The sequence below is a fragment of the Ascaphus truei genome, chromosome 5, assembly GCF_040206685.1.
Source record: "Ascaphus truei isolate aAscTru1 chromosome 5, aAscTru1.hap1, whole genome shotgun sequence".
Taxonomy (NCBI): domain Eukaryota; kingdom Metazoa; phylum Chordata; class Amphibia; order Anura; family Ascaphidae; genus Ascaphus; species Ascaphus truei.
In genome coordinates, this window is record NC_134487.1 from 130,480,579 (window position 1) to 130,500,469 (window position 19,891).

The 19,891-nt window shown below is 42.3% G+C and overlaps 1 protein-coding gene across 3 annotated transcripts in view; it reads left to right on the forward strand.

The window, feature by feature from the left end:
* The first annotated feature begins 10,763 nt into the window (after positions 1 to 10,763).
* The window catches only part of UNC5A (unc-5 netrin receptor A), a 173,178-nt gene continuing 164,050 nt past the window's right edge, over positions 10,764 to 19,891 (forward strand). For all 3 annotated transcript variants that reach the window (XM_075600795.1, XM_075600796.1, XM_075600797.1), the window contains exon 1: positions 10,764 to 11,240. In XM_075600795.1, coding sequence (XP_075456910.1) covers positions 11,141 to 11,240 — 100 coding nt within the window. In that variant the 5' untranslated portion in view covers positions 10,764 to 11,140. The remainder of the gene's footprint in view (positions 11,241 to 19,891) is intronic.

Sequence of the window (19,891 nt, forward strand, 5' to 3'; positions counted from 1 at the left end):
CAAGGTACAGAAGCTATGCAGAGCAAGGAGGTAATGGTGAGGGGAGACTAAATAGTGGGCTGGGACCTATCAGAGGAAGGGGAGGAGTGGAGGAGCGGACCGGGGAAGATCCTGATAGGAGAGAAAGGCCTGGGGGATGGACCTGGTGGAGCAGGGGCAGGGAAGAGTGTGATGCGCACACTGCACCTGAGGAGGCGGGGTCAGGCGCACGGCGCCGGTAAATGGAAGCCTGGGTCCCGGAAGTGCAGGAGCAGCTGTGGGAGAGACCGCGAGGATTGAGGCACGCAGCCAGGAGAAAAGGTAAGGAGGCGCTAGAAGCGGAGGTACCCGCAGGGCGGATCCTTACACCTTCCCTGTGACATCACTACTGTACGTTCCATTCCATGATCCAGCCTAAAAAGCCATAAAACTACCATACATACAGTAGTAGACACTTTTGCCTGGGCAACTGTTCAGTTTATGGGCAACACAAGGCAAGAAGTAAGTTTGCCGGCACGTGCTTCATGATTGATCTCAGAGTTTTGGAATTACAGAAAAGCTCCACTAATGATTTTAAGACGTTTTGGAATTCACAGGCTGGAACAGATAATAGAACACAGTGTTGTAACAAAATAGGGTCCTATCTATCATTTTTGTCTAATATCTAAAATTTGTGTTGGAACATGCAACGTATAATTTAGAAATCATTGCAAACGTGACAATTGTTACAAGTTCCTAACTGGAAAACAGTGCTATTTGTTTTCCCATGTGGCAATCAAAAGCTGCGGAGCACTGCTGTACAATTAGCCCCTGTGTTTGCTCATCATAAGAAACGTTCAGCACTATCCTATCGTCCCTTGTTCAGTGTCCTGTGAATTCATCTCCCCGTGCTGGAGGTTTTTAGCCCCATTCATTTCAAAGGAGCTGCACTCTTTTTTGGCGATTGGAAGTTGGCTTCACCGCATATTCTGCAGGGTCCAATGGTCACCATTTAATTTGGTGTGAAGTGGGGTAACGAGCAGTTATAACCCCATTGACTTTCTATCAAGAGAATGGAAGTCTCTTGAGTGAACAGTCATTGTTCACCGTGCATTATCCTTTTCTCCCAATATTGAATTGAATGGTATTTGTCATCATTTGTATTATATCAATATTTCTACGTGGGCCTTTTATAAAAGTGCCCGGATTCAAAACTACTGCAAGAAAACGGCACAAGGTTTATTTAAAAAAAATAAAAAAACAACATAGGCTTACCCAGTGCTTTCAGTTGTGGTTTTTTTCTTTCACATATTAAGTGCAGAATAAACAAGAGAAGTTGAAGCAGAGCACAGCTATGGGAGCCAGGGTCAAGGTGAATGTACAAAAAATCTTTATGCTTTAAACATGAATAAAAAGGAGACACAGGAGACCTTCCTACGCGTTTCGCAGCGGGTGGTGCTTTATTGATTGCTGGTTCTGGACTTCTATCACTCGCAGATGATCACGCTGAAGCAGAGACTCCTTGAGTAGGTGGAGAAAGATACAATGTGAGTTTCATTCTTCTTTCAAAATGTTACATTTTTATTTATGGGTATTCCCAATGAGGATTTAGGGGTGCAGATTTCAACATAATTTGCACACCTTTACCTCCATGGATTAGTCAATTACCTATTTAGAAGAGTGTAAGACCCATTTAGACGTTAGTGCGCAAGTCACCCACCGAAAATTGAGGTCTCTATTCACATGATTTAGATATTCAGACTTTTACAACATATTCTGTCCTGCAAATGCTTGAGCATCCATATGTGACCTTGGCTACATATTAAGTGCAATAGCAGACTTTGGTTAAATACCCCCCTTTGTTTTCCCCACTCCCAAGATATTCAGTTATTTTCCTTGGCACCCCTCCATGGGGTAATAAGTCCTTATCCCGTACAGTTCTTAGGGAGGCAGCGTTGTTGCTTGTGTGATGGCACATAATGAGTTTACTGGGAAGTGTAAGGCTGGATGTCTGTAGTGCACCCAAAAGTCACACCCTGCTCCTGCTCCCGTGACAGATTCAGGACTAGGCATTAAGCTACAAAAGCAATTTAACAGTGTTTTTACCATGTGTGGTAAAAATCAAGAAGGTCAAATTTACTCAGCAGAGGCTACATAAGGCACCTTCAAGCATGGCTTAGTAAATCTGTCCCCTTCCCCTCTGTCCACCGATTCAAGTGACATTCACTGGTATAGGCCATAAGGTGTCTTCAAGCATGGCAGGTGTCTTTTAGAGAAGCACGTCTTAGCAAATATGGCCACATTGGTTTTACAGTGGCAATGATTTGCACTAAGATATTGTATCATGTGTTAATATTAAAGGTGGGCAATTTCACTGGTGTTTTAGCTCTAAAAAATGTGTTTTGGCTGTGTCGAAACTCAATCGGTTTTGGATTTTCATAAAACTATCGAAAAAAATAAAAAGTCCGAAAAATGCTAAAATAGCACCATAAAGCATGGCAAAATAGTATAAAATCATAAAAACAATGAGTAAACTAACCAATTGGTGCAAGCGGTAAATATACTTTCAGAGTAAACAATGGATAGCCTAAATTATGCACAGCCATTGGTGATGGGGTTATTAGTACAGGGGCACTGTGGCACTGCTCAGCTGAGCTCAGCTTTGTCTCTCAGCCATGCCCTCACTGCCAGTCCTGGGTCCAATGTACCCTTGTTGACTGCATAGAGCACTTTCCCATCAATCCTGATGGGAATCTATAAACTAAACAGCAGTAACAATATTGTAAGTCACCCCGAAAAATGTTATCAGTAAATATAGTACTTATTGTACAAGTGTAGCTTGAAATATAATGCAAACTGTGAAATATATCTTTCTCAGCAGTAAGACACCGCAAAAGTTGTATCAACAAGATCATAAAACATGAAAACATCCTTCAAATAAATTATAACAACAAATAAGAAACTCAATATAACTGAAAAACATAACATTATGAAAAAAGATATCACCCTAAGTTTTCAATTCCACTTGTACCAGTCAGCAACGAGAAGAGCTATCTCCTTTTAGATATCATCATGATCATCTTTCTGATCATCCATGTCACGATCCCATGTGCTAATAACTTAAAATTAAAAGCTTGTCCCGGCTGGAATTGGAATCCTCTTTAAATTGTTGTTTTTTTTTGTTGTGCCATCTTCATCCTTATTTTAAGGAATATCGACTTCACTGCATTTTTGGGCAAGAGCATCCTGCCACAGTCACTAACAATGCTGCCAACATTGCTAAATATTCCTCAATGCAGCTTAAATGGCACACAGCAACTCTGCAGAGGATTCCACATAGTCCCATTTTCAACACCGCATATTCTGTGTAAGGATTTTCTCTGATGTTACAGATATTTTTGTGGTGTTTAAAATAGTCCTCTACAATACAGTAAGCTGAGTAGACCTTAGATGCACCAGAACCATCTTCTGCCATCTCCTCAAAGCCTGTCTAGATGTAATCTTCTGTCACTACTTTTCAAATGGAGAGGTTTTTTAGCTCATTGCTGACTGACAGAAAAAGACAGCGTAGAAACAGCCGTAGCAGTTAGAGAAGCAGAAGGGTTTGGTGGTACAGCCTCAGTAGGGTACAACAAGCCTTGCAAGTTGTCAGACCCTAGGCTGATAAGTCATTTTCAGGCATTGATGCTGAATATGCAATACTCCTTGAGAAAGGGCAGTCTATGCCCGAAACGCGTGGGAGGATGTCTCTCTTTTTTTTGTCCGTCTTGAGTTTCCGTTTTATGTAGTTAAATACTGTTTTTTGCTTTTCATTTTTTCACTGGTGAGTCTCTGTCTATAGGAGTGGCTGCTGTTTCGATCTTCAATTTTTTCTATTTATGCCTGTGCCTCTGAAGAAAGGAGAGCAGCAGTTCGGTTTTTAAATTGGGGATCTAGCATTATTGCTCAAACATAATGTTCAGATTTTAAAGTACTTTGGGTCCTCATGAGGGAAAGCAGACATTTTGTTGACAAGGCTGCTAAATCTTGTAGCTTCCTGCTCCTGTATTTTCATATGTGAGTTCCCGTGTGGCTAACTCAAATGGTTGTAATACGTTAAACACATGGGTCATGGGTTTTTGCAGTGAGCGAATAAGGAAAGCCTACATCGTTTCCCTTCATCATGAGATGCCGTCGGACAGCGGTGTGTAAAATGGGGGGGTTGGATTTTTGTGGGGGGGCGTGGGCGGTTGCAGAGGCCCTGCACTCTTCCAGAGGCATTTAAATTAAATGCAGAGGGATCGCGTGAGCCTCTACAACTCACTTACCGGGATTCAGAAGAGTTGCTGTGACGTGACGCCATGGCAACGCGTCGTCAAATGATGCCACGGTGTCATGCAGAGTGACATCACATGTCCGTCTCCATGGCAATGTGCTCACGTGATGTCACCCCGCGGCGTCATTTGACGCCGCCAAACAAGTTAAGGGGTCGCGAGACCGAGGGGGAGCAGGGAGGGGGGCGCAGCTCCAAACGTTTGCGCTCCGCTGCCATAGGATATTGCTTCTGCCGTAGAAGCCGCTCCAACATGTAGAAATTGAATTCCACCTGGTTACAACCTCTTGCTTGAACCGATAGCAGGATTTATGGATCTGCTGCCGGTCATTCAGCATGCTGTGGCAGACTGGCAGAAGTGGCCACATATACTGTGTCTCCTGTACAGTTCTGTCATTTTTCAGAAAGCTCTGGTCAGTCAGGTTAATGGTGTGCACAAAACAAGGTTTGTGTCACCAAGACGGATTGTACATACAATGTGGGCACCGCTATCGGAATCAGTAAACCTTGGAGGAAGTTCAAGGAGGGTCAGCCCTTTTTCAATAGATTTTTCTGTTTTGTCCAAGAAATTAAAGGGGCAGCTCAACGCATACACTGACGGGTTTTGTATTACCTAGTGAGAAAAAATGAGTTATATAAGTAAAAAAATGCTTAGCTGAACTTCTCTATAGGTGCTGATGCTCCTGGTAACAGCATTCTTTTCTGTTCTGAGAAACTTTGACAAAGTCGCCCCCCCCTAGGACCCTGCAGCCACTCAGACTGCAACTTTCTGGTCACTGCAGTCTCAGTGGCTGCGAATCTTGGGGGCTCCGTGAAAGTTTCAGTATTCAGTATTCCTGGAGGAACAGAAAAAGCAGCAGGTCTGTTATCACCTATAGAGAAATTCAGCTGTGTGGTTTGTTAAAAGAAAAATAGCATGGACTGCCCCTTCAACATCAGACTTCTTGGTGAAGTCCGTAATACACAGAGCAGATTGCCTGGCAGCAGGAACTGCATCTGATGTTGACAGAGAAGGTAAAGAAGAGTAGGACCCCCAATGGGCAGTGACTGTAATGTAGTCCTTAGTTTGGCCAGGGACACTTGTCCACATATTTATGGTTACGTGCACAGATGGCACAATGGAAGTTTTCATGGCTATGCTGACTTTGCTGCATATCTCTATGTAGCTTTGGAATGGCATACTGTTGCTATTTGCCTGCGTAGCCCAGTGAATCAATAGCAAATATGGGAAGTACTGTATATCTGAAGCTTCATTAATAACCATAGCCTTCATTATAGTCTGTGCCACAGTGTGCCTATGATCATACTTCGTGTTAATTTGAGTGGATTTCCTGAGAATGAACTGTTTGTCTGATGGACCCAAGCACGCTATGTCTTTACCATCTCTGAAATTACATCTTTATCAGCAGAGTATACCATGGAAGATATGCAGGAAGTGTGGGAGAGTATTTCATCATCTCAAGAATCACTGGGTCTGGCAGTCTAGTAGAGAATGACAATGAAAAGTAAGCTGAAATCCCACTACTACAGATGTAACCACACTTACTGTTTTTGGTGCTGCAGACGAACATGCTGAAATCCACAGCCGGCCACGCACCCAGAAACAGTACATTTTGCAGCCTGTGGGGACCCTGCTCCCTGCTCCTGAATGGGACCCTGCAGCATTAAAGCTTCACTTGATGGGCCATCAAGAAACCTATACTAACCTTTTAGATGAGCTGCACAGCTGTCTCCATCATTTAACACTGTCCAGCCCCTTTCAGGATATAGATGACCGAATATGGTCCTATAGTATCCCCTTTCTTGATGCAGAGACACATATTTGGGCATCAGAAAGGTTAGTATCGGTTTCTTGATGGCCCACAGGATTAAAACTGCAGGGGGCCCATTCAGAAGCAGGGACCCTGCAGAGTTAATCCTCCCAGGCCACTTACTGTTTTCGTGTCTGTGATCGTGCGTAGCGGCCCCGGTAGCAGCACGCATTCACGGCACAGAAAAATTGTAAGTCTAGCTACATGTGTATCCCTTCACGTTTCCCCCCACTTTTTAGTCTGCCTATTATCAGGATGACATCTCTGAATGTGGCATTGCAGAAGTACCAAGAGTTGCCTGACTCAGCTGACTTTGCGATTCATATGCTGAATAAAGTCACACATTTATTGTCTGGATCAGGGTAGAAGAAGTTATAGACAGAAGAACAGCTCTTTATTTGTTTTTGGGCCTGGCATACAAATACACTGATTGACTGGTGGTAGCGGACGTGCTTTCACAGTAATATCCTCATCACTTTGCTCTTCCTTAAAGCTGATGGTTTTCTAGCTCTACCGAGTCAGAATCACACCGCTTTACAGTGTCAGAAAGTTCCCTTGTTGTTACTTTGCCCAGGTTTGGTAACACTACTACTAACAGCCGAAACCAGCACATCCAGCTGCTCTTCTTCATCTTACCCTGAGTTTCCAATTCTAAGAATTATGGGATTTACGTTGCCGGCCCTCTTGCCACCAAATTTTTTGTTGGACTGGAGTGCTTGGGGGATTGCTGGGCAGAGGGCATCTTATTGTGCATGTTGAGATTTAATTTTTCCCACTGTGGTTGCTGCGTTCAAATTAACTTCTATTTAGTACAGTATACTCATCCTGTTTAGCTTTCCATGTGGACGTAGCTGCAGAAGATGAACAGGAATTTCGCTTACGCTTACCCTTGGTTTAGGTTACACTCTTTGAGGGCCCTGGCTTGCTCATATCACCATGTTGCCTAGTAATGAACTGTTGCATTATACTGTACTACTGGGTATTGCCCAGGTTAGAAGAAAGCTACATGATGGCCCAGATCCATTGTTGGTTTAACAAAGCGCTAACCTAAGGAGAGCGAGTGGGGATTTATTTTTTTGGAGTTGCTTATATACCACCCCAAACACACCCTTATACGACACATGGAGAGACATCTGTGCACACAGAGCATACTTGAGATGCCTGGGAAATGTGCTAATTTTGATATGCAAAGAATATTTCAATGACCGAAGACAGTGACCAACAGTAAGATGGGAAGATGAGATTAGGAATGTTATTGGAACAGCTTGGAGAAGAGAAACTTGCAAACGCAGTGCTGTACATAGATACTGTATGTGTATTAAGGATGGGCACTTTCACTTGGGTTTTGGTTTTGATCGCAACATTTTTTCATGTTTTGGTTTTGTCAATAGTTGATTGATTTGAATGTAAAGAGAACAGCCAGCACTCCAATATAGAAATCCAAAAGGCCTGGTGCTAATCCCATAAGAAATGTAAAGCGTACATTACCATCCTGCAGGGCAGAAGAACAGCAAAGAAGAAGAATTATATAATATTTCAGTATACTTACCTCTGAGTGCTGCCTCTTCTTTGCTGTTCTGCTGGATGGTAATGTACACACACACACTCACACACACACACACACACACACACACACACATAAAATTAAAAACCACTGGAGCATGTGACATTGCAGTAAGCAACCAGAATGTAAAAAGAGAACGTAAAGGAAAAAGCTACTGTAAGATGAAAATGTTTTTGGAACAATCTAATTGGTGCTTTAATATCAACATATCAAGTTACTTTGCTCTGCTTTTGCTTCGCTTGCAGTAGTGAGAGATTTACAAAGTTATTAGATACAGCAATACGATGAGTAAACAGTAGCACAGTTACCTGACTCACATTTAATAATGAAATGTATCATTTTTTGTGTCTTTTGCAATCACATTTGTAAAACTTGGTCGGTGCCGGTTTTAAAATTGCCTGCTTCAAAATATTTTATATCATTAAAGAATGGAATTTAAAGTAATGGACTGAGTATACAGAATGCATGCAGTCTGCCTGTTATATAGCCTTCTGTGTGCGGTGCATTGAAGGGTATGAGGGTAATTCTTGGTGCAGTGCCTGTCTGTGTGTAAGGAAGGTTTCTATGGTGGGATATGTGTGTGTGTGTTCAGGTTCGGGGAGTGTGTGTGTGTATGCTGAGGAGAGAAGGGGTAATTTTATTAATCGGATAGATTAAGCATCTCTCTTTCTAATTACCAGTTTAATTAACCTTGGCACGCGGTGCTTTCAGCTAGTGAGGGAACAACTCTAAATTTCCATCTCACAAGGAAACCAGTCTCGTGTTTGGGGACCATGAATTGACTGGAGCACTAGGCTAAACTGCCTATGTTTGGACAGCGAGCGCATATTGGGGTTAAGAGAGATATTTACCAATCAACGTAGATTGTAAAATCTTCTGAGCAGGAACCTTTCCACCCCTTTTATTTGTATGTGTCAGGATGCTCATGAATAATTATGCATCTTGCTCTCTTTGCTCAGATCCTCATATCATACTACAGCATGGAAAATGATGCCGCTGTATAAATAAATCATACACATTACTTGTTATCGTTTACTTGTAAGGTGCTACTTTATTAGGCACAGTACAATGTGGGAGACAAACTACTGGGATGTGTAACATAACAATATATATATTATAATTAACGTGCTGTCACCTTTAGTTACAGTGGGTTGGAAAATCTTGTCTCATTAATGGTTTTTAGAAAGGAAACGACATCTCAGTTGTTCATAAAGGTGACATAAGGAGAACTGTGGAAGGGTATTTTGCAAGCTGTGTGAGGGCGATGGAGTATCAGTACCTATTTCATTTCAGTCCATGGCTAGCTGCCAAACACATACACAAACATCCCTCTTCTCTTTTCCCACAATACTACACCCCTCTCTGATCTTAGTTATGCTCTGGTCTGAATATGCTTACTAAACACCCAACTTTTATGGTACATTTCCTATAGATTTCTGCACCTCCCAAACATTGTACTGTCAGTTCCCTGGACAGACCCAAGAGATCCCTGCCCAGCCTGCACATTATCTCCTGTCTCTACCTGCAAAGATGTTATACATTCCCATTGTATATACTTTTTGAAAATCTCCAACAGAAGCCAGATGCAGGTTTTATACAAAGCACCTATAGATATTTACCCTGCATACCCTCAAGCGTTGCTTTCTCCCAAAAGTTTTTTTTATGGATCCCGGTTCTATATATATGTGGTCCATTCCAGCAGAGAACAATATACCTCCCAGTGCATCTGCCATCCTCATACCATATCTGACATACCATTGTATATCAAGTGGCTATAGCTCTATGTTTATGCCCTGCTAATTTGCTGTACTACTACCATACTAATCAGCCAACCTCCTCGCATTTCACCATAAACGTTCAATAGTTCAAAACCCTAGTAGCTGTATTGGTCCTGGAGAAATTGAGATTTGTTGTAGGTTGGGTAACTTTGGTCCATTAAAAGGTACCACAGGACTTATAATAAATCACCATATGAATTCTTCAACACTTGGTCAGTGACAAAAGGCAATAGCTGCCCATTCAATTTGTCCCACCCAAGGCATGGGGGCCACAGTCTGTTCCTCTTCAACCACTGGGTTATAGAGTGACACTGAAACTAAAGAAAAGCTGCCAATATCCCAATGTATCTAGGAAAGTCCTGATTTGGACAGCTCCTCAGAAAAGCAGAAACAGGTCAAGCAGAGCTGTGGACATTGTAGAAAAGCTTCTGTAAATTACCAAAACTATGCTTCATTTAAGTAAAATATCCCAGATTCCATTATGATTGCAGGCTCATGTACGCCTGCCCAGGTTGAACCTTTAGACTAAAGAAAGATTGTTTCCTCAACTGCTAGGTGACACAGAGACAGAAGAGACCAATGCATTGTCACAGATTGGTGGCATTGGATGGTGCAGAGGAGCGCTGCTTTTTATTTAGAGACCTAAATGGCTACTTTGTTTTTATATAGAATATAGATCTATATTGAATGGCAGAATTCCTTGTATTGTAACATAAATGTAGCGTAACCTCTGTACAAATGTTTTGTACATATCTTTGTCACCGTGCCTGAAATGATTGTTCTTTCCAACAATAAAGTACATTACAGCTACTTTTATGGCACTTTGGTCGTAGGACATTTGGTTAATCAAGTTTGCCAACCGCTCAAAGTTATGAGATTTGTTAGTGACAAAATGGACTTCCCCAGATAGCATTATATTTCCAATGCCCCACAACAGCAGAGGGATTAGTCTTTGCAATGTCTTGCTTGAGCCTCCAGCAACAGTGGGGCTAATTTGCTCACATTTTCGCCCATAATGATCCCTGATAGCTTCACTCTCTATGATTAAGATCCATTTACGCCTTCACATACACATCATACATTTCTTACTGTGAGGAAATTCATTGCTGTCCTCTCTTGCATAAATCTCAATCTCTTTCTGCATTAAATGCACACCCTCCCCCCATCACTGGCAGACAGCAGCTGGGGTTAGAATGCCTGCGGCTGCAGCAATCCTGCTTCCTCCCATCAGCATCACAGAAGCTGCCACTTCAACCAGCTGTTGCGTTTCCTCCAATCCATCCAACCAGCTGCGATCCAGGCCGTGTTTTCCCAGCCTGTGTCTGCATGTCCCCCTCTCTCTCTCTCCCTCGCTCTCACTCACTGGCTCATTCTCTTTTCTCTGCTCTGCATTGCTGTGGAGCCCACATAAGCCAGTGCTGGTGAGACGAGACTGGAGGGAGCAGACAGCAGAGGATCAGACCACTGAACTGTGCCTGCCGTTTTTTGGCAACTGGATACTGCCTGTGTGTTAACATCCCTGAAAACCAGCCCAGGGCTCACACCTGGAGAGTCAGGGGCTGTTTGGGGTCTGATCCACAGTAAGAGGGTGCACGTATGGATCATTCAGGGAGAGAAAGGTACCACCATGTACTGCGGAATGGAGGTATACCCTAAAACCAGCCAGGTTGAGACTTTACACTCTCACATCCAGTGACACCTCAACTCCTGTCCTGCAATGGGCTCATGGCCGGGGGACTCCAGTCTGGACAACAGGATGGGGGCAGCATGTTTTCTGCTGGTCAGTGGCTTCCTCAGCTTGCAGCTTCCACCCTCTGGTGAGTCTGACTGTCCCCAACCTCCCTGCAACCCACATGGGGAAGTTGGTCCCATGCTATGCCCTAGTGATGCAGTGCCTAAACTGGAAGCCCCCTGTGCTTCTATCCTGGATGATGGGTACTCCTTCCCCCTTTCCTTTGCACTGCGCCGCTTCAGGAGCTGCTTCTTGCTGATGCTTTGATGCTTTACCCTCTCACCCCTTGTCTCTCCCTTGGGAAACGCAGAACAGAGAAATAGTACTGGCAGGTGCATGCCGTGCGTGTGCCACTTGTGTGATACACTGTGTCACATACTGTATATGCTGCATGCATGCCACAAGTATAAAAGCATACAGTATGTGTGCACCATGTATTTCATGTGTATAACATGCTCTTTGTTGGGGCACGTATATACAGTACTATGTGTGTGTGTGTATATATATATATATATATCTATATATATATATATAGATATATATATATATAGATATATATATATATATATAAAACAAATATGTATATATATATATATATATATATATATATACATGAGTATCAGATGTCTTCCCTCTGCTTTATACCTACCGTTAAAGGGTAAACCGTATAACATGCCCTGTGATGATGTAGCTATATAGATATATATTCTCACTCTTTTTATATATATATATATATATATATATATATACATATATACATATATATACACATATATATATATATATATATATATATATATATATATATATATATATATATATATACATACATACATACATACACACACACATATCTTCTCTCTCTCTTTGTACCTACCATGAAAGTTAAACGGGGAGCAGGACATTTTCTAGTGCTGACAGGTGTAAGGTGGTGTTGAGTTTGCAAAGGATTTTCAGAATATATATATATATATATATATATATATATATATATATTATATATTTTTTGTGTGTGTTCATACTGAAGCATAAGTTTAGAGTTATCATGTACTGTACACACTACATACAAACATTTTATTTGAGTAAAGTCAGCACAGGCGCTTTTCCCCATAGGCATGCGAGCAATCTGCCAAAGTTAAAATATATATCCGTGCCCCCATGTTCATTCACACTTGTATACACCAAGACGTTCAGTATTGGTTTCTGACTTTATTATAATGATCACATGCACTGTTTGATTGAAAAAGGCATGAGTAATTTGCGGCACTCCCGGTTTCCTGCTCTATACGTTTCAGGGTCAATGCTTTGCAGGTTTTCCTTGATGGGGTCAGCATATCAAGGTTTCTCTTTAGTTTATTATTTACTAGTCGCTGCTTTCCAGGACAATACTGTTAATAACTCATTGGTAACAGGGCCTGGAATTGCACAATGACCCCTGACCTGGTGATTTAGTGCCAGGCTCAGTGGGTTGTTACACCATTAGGGGACTCTGACGAATTCTGTAGGTGCCATGTTGGCGTAGTGTGCAGGATAGAGAAACTTTACCTGCCTCTCCCACTCCTTTGCAATGACCGTGTCAGAGGTCCAGGGGCTGGCAGCAGCACAATGGGGCAATATATTTGCTCGTTTAGCTAAAGGGTGCTGTAAAGAAGCTGTATCTATCTGTGCACATACCTTTTATTGTAGAGGTGCTGTGTGTAGTTATGTGTGTTTGTTATAAGTGCTGTGGGTTTGGTTGGTTGTGTTGTGTTTGGAGCGCTGTGTATGTGATTGTTGTATGTGCCATGTGCACTTACTCCTGTATTGTGTAGTTGTTTTGCGTGGAGGTGCGTGTATTTGTGTGTGCTTGTTATATGGGTTCCGTGTGTTTTAAGTAGGAGTCCAACATTAGATAAATGTATACAGTAGATGCACTATGTGTGTGTTTGGTGTAAGGCAGCTCTATATCTGTATTTGTATAGATAATGTGTTAGTCGAATGTGTGTTTGATGTCTATGGCTATCTGTGTGTTTTTGTATTGGGTTAATTTGGTGTAAGGATTCTGGTTGATTGCTGTAGATGAATTGTATGTATGTTTGTACGTCTGGACGGCTAGTGTAGGAGAAATATGGGGCCTATGGACTAGGTGTCTCAAACGTCTTTGTAGCACAACATTGGCGTGTGTGAAATTCAATTTCTATTGTGTTTATTTGTGTGTACTAACCTCACATTTCTCCGCCTGAGCCAGAGCTGTCAAAAATATTTTTTTATATCTGTTTTGGTATGTATAGTACTCAAAAATAATGTTCTGTGTGCCACAAAATCTATTAAAAGTGCGTCAAAATCGCCCACCAAGTTCAATTTGGCGTAATCCTAAAATGACAGTTAATGTTGTTAGCGCCGAATTAGGTTGTTATGTAGCCAGCCACCAATGTATTTGATGCAGCACATATGTTTCATTGTAAAGGTTAGCAAAATGTGTTATTTTCACAGTATGGCTATTATAAAGAATATCATAGTAATAACTTATATTTACTAACACAAGTTATAAATAAAACAAATTCACATCATTCTGTTTTAATTTGATGCTATGAGTCCAAAATCATTTCTAACAACAAACTATGCCTCATATGTAGGACGCCTTCACACCTACGATGCACATTTTGTGAAGGGTTGCCTTACTTTTTTGCACTGAAATTTTGACGCACATAAAAAACATAACATCTTAGTACATAGGCCCCTTTGTGTGTGTCTTGTGTGTGTGTGTGTGTGTGTTATTTGTGTATGCTTAGTAAAGGGTTATTGTGTGAATGTGGGGTTGAAATGAATGAAGGAATATGTTCCACAGTTGTGTGTGTCTTTGCATGGGGTGTTTTTCTGACACTGCATTCAGAACGTGTAGACTGAGCAATTCTGTATGTGTGGGTTTGTTTTCTTCCGTGTAGCAGTGCTGTGTGTGTGTATAGCATATCACTGTACAAATGTGTGCGACTGTGTTTGGTTAGTGTGATGTGTGTAGCTCTCAGCAGGTACAGAAGACATCGTGTAGCAGTGCTGTGTGAATGGATCTATCTACATGTATGTATGTATATCTATATGGCGCCGACTGTGTGCTCCACGCTTTACAAAGACGATACAGTACAGGGAATTATAATAATACAATAAGCGCAGCAAAGTCAGACAAAAGGAAAATAAATCCCTGCCCCGGAGAGCTTACAATCTAAGTGGTAATATACATTCAGTATGTTTAGTGTAAAGGTGCTGCTGTATAACAGTATGTATGTTTTTCTGTGTAATTTGTGTACATTTCTGCATGCATGTATGTGCACCATTTGTGTATATGGGGTGGCTCTATGTATTTGGTATGTTGCTGTCCCTACATAGTTGGTATATGAGATGGTACAGTATGCACATCTGGCTACGGGATAGAAATGCTTTAAACAGAGAGAATAGAGACCTTCAATGCCTGGTATTTTTGGCACTTGGTGATAATAAGGTGATCAATATGTCCTCTCGTGTTGCATGTTACTAGATGGATAAAGTGACACCTGCTCTCCTATACTGAGAATGGGGTGATGTCCAACATCTTGAACTGCTGGTAGAAACCAGATGCCAGATGCGTTGCTGGCATCAGATTCAGAGATTTTCACTAATCAGATCTACTGAGCAGCTCACCAGCCTCTCACAGTCCTCCTGTAAGGAACTGTGCACAGGTGAATACAGGGCTTTCTGTTGTTTCTAGATGCACATTTCGAGCTAGAAATTGCACCAAGTCCTGAGTGAAAGTTCCCAAGGACTGTGGACTAGTGGGTCTTTGATTTGTCACTAGAGATGGATGAATGTTTTTTGCGGATTTGGATCTGCCTCGGATCGGCCAGTTCTGTTGGACTGTGGATTTCTGCGGATCAATCTCAAAATTGGCAATTCGCCGTTTGCATATTTTTTGTTTTTTTTTACACCGACAATCCATCCGTGGAGTCTTCAAACCGCAGATGAATTTTAAGAATCCATTCCACAGATTCCTAAAATCCACCAGCAGATTGTGAAATCCACCCTCTCCTTATATCCAACACTCTTACACCTCTCCTTATATCCAGCACTCTTACACCTCTCCTTATATCCAGCACTCTTACACCTCTACTTATATCCAGCACTCTTACACCTCTCCTTATATCCAGCACTCTTACACCTCTCCTTATATCCAACACTCTTACACCTCTCCTTATATCCAGCACTCTTACACCTCTCCTTATATCCAGCACTCTTACACCTCTCCTTATATCCAGCACTCTTACACCTCTCCTTATATCCAGCACTCTTACACCTCTCCTTATATCCAGCACTCTTACACCTCTCCTTATATCCAGCACTCTTACACATCTCCTTATATCCAGCACTCTTACACCTCTCCTTATATCCAGCACTCTTACAATTCTCCCTATATCCAGCACTCTTACACCTCTCTCTATATCCAGCACTCTTACACCTCTCCTTATATCCAGCACTCTTACACCTCTCTCTATATCCAGCACTCTTACACCTCTCCTTATATTCAGCACTCTTACACCTCTCCTTATATCCAACACTTACACCTCTCCTTATATCCAGCACTTACACCTCTCCTTATATGCAGCACTCTTACACCTCTCCTTATATCCAGCACTATTACGCCTCTCCTTATATCCAGCACTCTTGCACCTCTCCTTATATCCAGCACTCTTACACCTCTCTTTATATCCAGCACTCTTACACCTCTCCTTATATCCAACACTTACACCTCTCCTTATATCCAGCACTCTTACACCTCTCTTTATATCCAGCACTCTTACACCTCTCCTTATATCCAACACTTACACCTCTCCTTATATCCAGCACTTACACCTCTCCTTATATGCAGCACTCTTACACCTCTCCTTATATCCAGCACTATTACGCCTCTCCTTATATCCAGCACTCTTGCACCTCTCCTTATATCCAGCACTCTTGCACCTCTCCTTATATCCAGCACTCTTACACCTCTCTTTATATCCAGCTGTAACAGGAACTTATCACTGTTTGAGAGAAACTGGCACTAAATCCAACAGTGTGCTGGTTAATTGCATACAGGCAATCAACCAGACTCCACCTGGCTGATTATGACTCTTGAGTAAAGCCTGATGCGAGAAACAGGAGGGATTCCTTAGCTCACAATTGGGCTGACACAGGAAAGCAGAGAAGCCTGCACACAGACACTGTCTTGAGCACAAAGGCTGTGCTGAGATCCAGACACCCAGAGACCTATATTTCCTGGACACAGAGGACCCAGGAACCTGCCAGAGACGGACATGGAGGGCCATCTGCTTAAGGTACTCCTGAGACTTTGGGGGATAGGCTGGTAATGGGAATATCCCTTCAGTCCTGCAGATAGGGTCTGGGGAAGCAAGTTAGCCCTTACAAAGGGATAGGGGTTTGTTATTTTGTTGTTTTTGTATGTTTTGCCTGGATAAAGGAACAGGCTCAATAAAGCCAAGATATCATTTCACCCTAATCGGTCTCCATTATATGAACCTCTGCACACATTTCTTACACTAGCACATCTCCTTATATCCAGCACACTTCACATCTCCTTATATCAAGCACTCTTACACCTCTCCTTATGGCGAACACTCTTACACCTCTCCTAATATCCAGCATTTTTACACCTCTCCTTATATCCAGCACTCTTACACCTCTCCTTATATGCAGCACTCTTACACCTCTCCTTATATCCAGCACTCTTACACCTCTCCTTATATGCAGCACTCTTACACCTCTCCTTATATCCAGCACTCTTACACCTCTCCTTATATCCAGCACTCTTACATCTCTCCTTATACCCAGCACTCTTACATCTCTCCTTATATCCAGCACTCTTACACCTCTCCTTATATGCAGCACTCTTACACCTCTCCTTATACCCAGCACTCTTACATCTCTCCTTATATACAGCACTCTTACATCTCTCCTTATACCCAGCACTCTTACATCTCTCCTTATATGCAGCACTCTTACACCTCTCCCAATATACAGCACTCTTACACATCTCTTAATATCTACACACTACACATTAATGTATGATACCAACATATACCACACCTTAATATAATCTTTTTGTTTATTGCCCTGTATTTTTCTGTGCCAAACATAATAAGCAGATAACGCGATTTCCAAAAAGTCATGTTTTTGTGGATGCCTTTGACTTGGGCCTCCTCACTTGCTTATTACTAATTATTGAAAAAGTAACCATTTTTATTACAAATATGCAGCACAAACATTTTTGAGTTTTTTTTTTTTTTTGCTTTGTGCTTCTTGAAAACTCTAAATAGAGCTCAGAGAGTGCTGGGAATAGCAGAATTTATTGTATGAACTGCATAACTGTACATCTCCACGCCTGCTATTTATTGTCACTTACTGCAAATTGCTATGAGACAGAAGGTACAAAAGGGATACTGTGGAATTCTCCTTCCTAATTGCTCCACAATGCTCAGGCCTGAGGGAGGTGATCAAAGTTCCCTACCTCTCCTATGCAGTGTCTCCTCTCTTGCTGGCACAGGGCACTCTTTAAACAAGATGCTTCAAAGTGCTGGAGAAGCATGTCCGACCATTGCTCATTTTATGTCTCAGGGCTCACTCCTAACCCACCAAGAGACAATTATGTGTTTCTAATTTGTTGTTTGTATGTCAGGAAGGCAGGATGCTATCCAGCCACCTATTTATGCTCCCTGACCTCATCTCACTATCCTCTCTCAATCTATCTGTCTTTCCCTCACCATCTCTCTCACTCCCTCTTTATACTGTATGTGTTTATGTACACACACACACACACACACACACACACACACACACACACACACACACACACACACACACACACACACACACACACACACACACTAGTAGTGCCACTCAACTAATATAATTAAAATAATATAACTAATATTAATATGCGTGGATATTAAACTGATGCTAGCTTAATAGAACAATGAATATTGATCATATAAGGGGCAAATAATCAAAAACATACAATACTTAAACCCAATGGATTGACATACAGAGAGACAAACAACATAAAACATATAAAAACGAGTCCCAGATAGTCCAACCAGTATGTGGGTGATATTGGAATTCAATCGCTGCTGTGGAGATAAGATGCAGCTCTCAGAAGGATAAAACCAGATCCTAGTGTAGATAAAACCTAATAAGAAAAAAAGGAGAGAGCGCAACCCAATAGCGTAATGTGTAATTTAATGGGGGGAAAGGGATGGACAAGAGGGAAAAGTCCCACTTACAAAGTATACGTTTAAAACAAGCATTAGGCCACGTCCATAGCAGGGGAAGCCGCGCAGACGCTCCGCGATGAGCCCCTGCATCCTCAATGAGGATGTCTTTAGAGGGGGCTCTCGCGAGCGTCCGCAGGCGTGCTGAGGCGTTGGGATTTTCAGCCGACAGCCGAAACAGTTTTTCAGCGCGCTGTCAGCTGAAAACCTCCAACCACAGCAAAGCAGCGTCAACGTCACGGTGCCGCGACGTCGGCACCGCGATGTTGACATAGGTGCGTCGCGGGCTATTGGCCCAGCGACGTCACTGCCCCGCCTCCCGATCGCGCACGCTGGCTCGCCTGCCAGTCCATGGGATCGCTCCTGACCGGGCAGGCGACCCTCAGCGATAGAGCCTCAGCCCGTGCTCCTCCGCTCTATGGACACAGCCTTAGTGAATAAATATCACCGCCACGAAGATGGAATTGCTCCGTTGATGAACTGCATGCACGGCTCTCCAGAAAAGCAGCTTGCACGTCTCGATGGTAAAAACGCCTCACTGTTCGTGGACAAGCTTCCTGCTTCCAGCCTGAGTAATAAACACGGTACGATCCAGCCACCACCGTGTCACCTAAGGAACTTTGTGTCATACAGCATTATGTCATCAAGTGGCGACACGATGGTGGCCGGATCGTGTTTATTACTCAGGCTGGAAGCAGGAAGCTTGTCCACGAACAGTGGGGCGTTTTTACCATCGAGACGTGCAAGCTGCTTTTCTTGAGGGCCGTGCATGCAGTTCATCAACGGAGCAATTCCATCTTCGTGGCGGTGATATTTATTCACTAATGTAAACTTACAGTGTAAAGTATAAGTGTGACTTTTCCCTTTTGTCCGTCCCTTTCCCCCCATTAAATTATATAAAAAAAATATCACTTGTGAGCACATTCACATGTCTTAGACAGGTCTGTAACCCTGCCCTTCACCATTATCACCTAGCATACAGTGCTCCCACTGCAGCAAGGGATTCTGGGAAACGACATGCAGATGAGCACGTTTATGTTGGTGTTGGTGTGTGTGTGTGTATGTACATATATACTGTATATCAGGGGTGTTCAAACTCAGTCCTTAAGAGCCACCAATAGTGTTTGTGTACAGTATGTGTACATGTATACATGTGTGTCTATACATGTGTCATATACATGTGTATGTATGTATGTGTCTATGTATATATACACACACACTATATTGATATTTACATGTGTATTTAGATTATAATTAAATCACATTGTGTGTTAAAATGTCAATGTACACGTGCGTGTATCTGAGAGTACATACACTTACTGTATATAGTATTTTTTAGGAAATGCACATTGATGTGTACGGTTTCTACTGTAGCACCGTGTTTCCTTATAGATAGGTATTTAAATGAGATGTAAGAATGAAAGGGAGAATGGAGAAATTGCGGTACTTGTAACAGAAACAT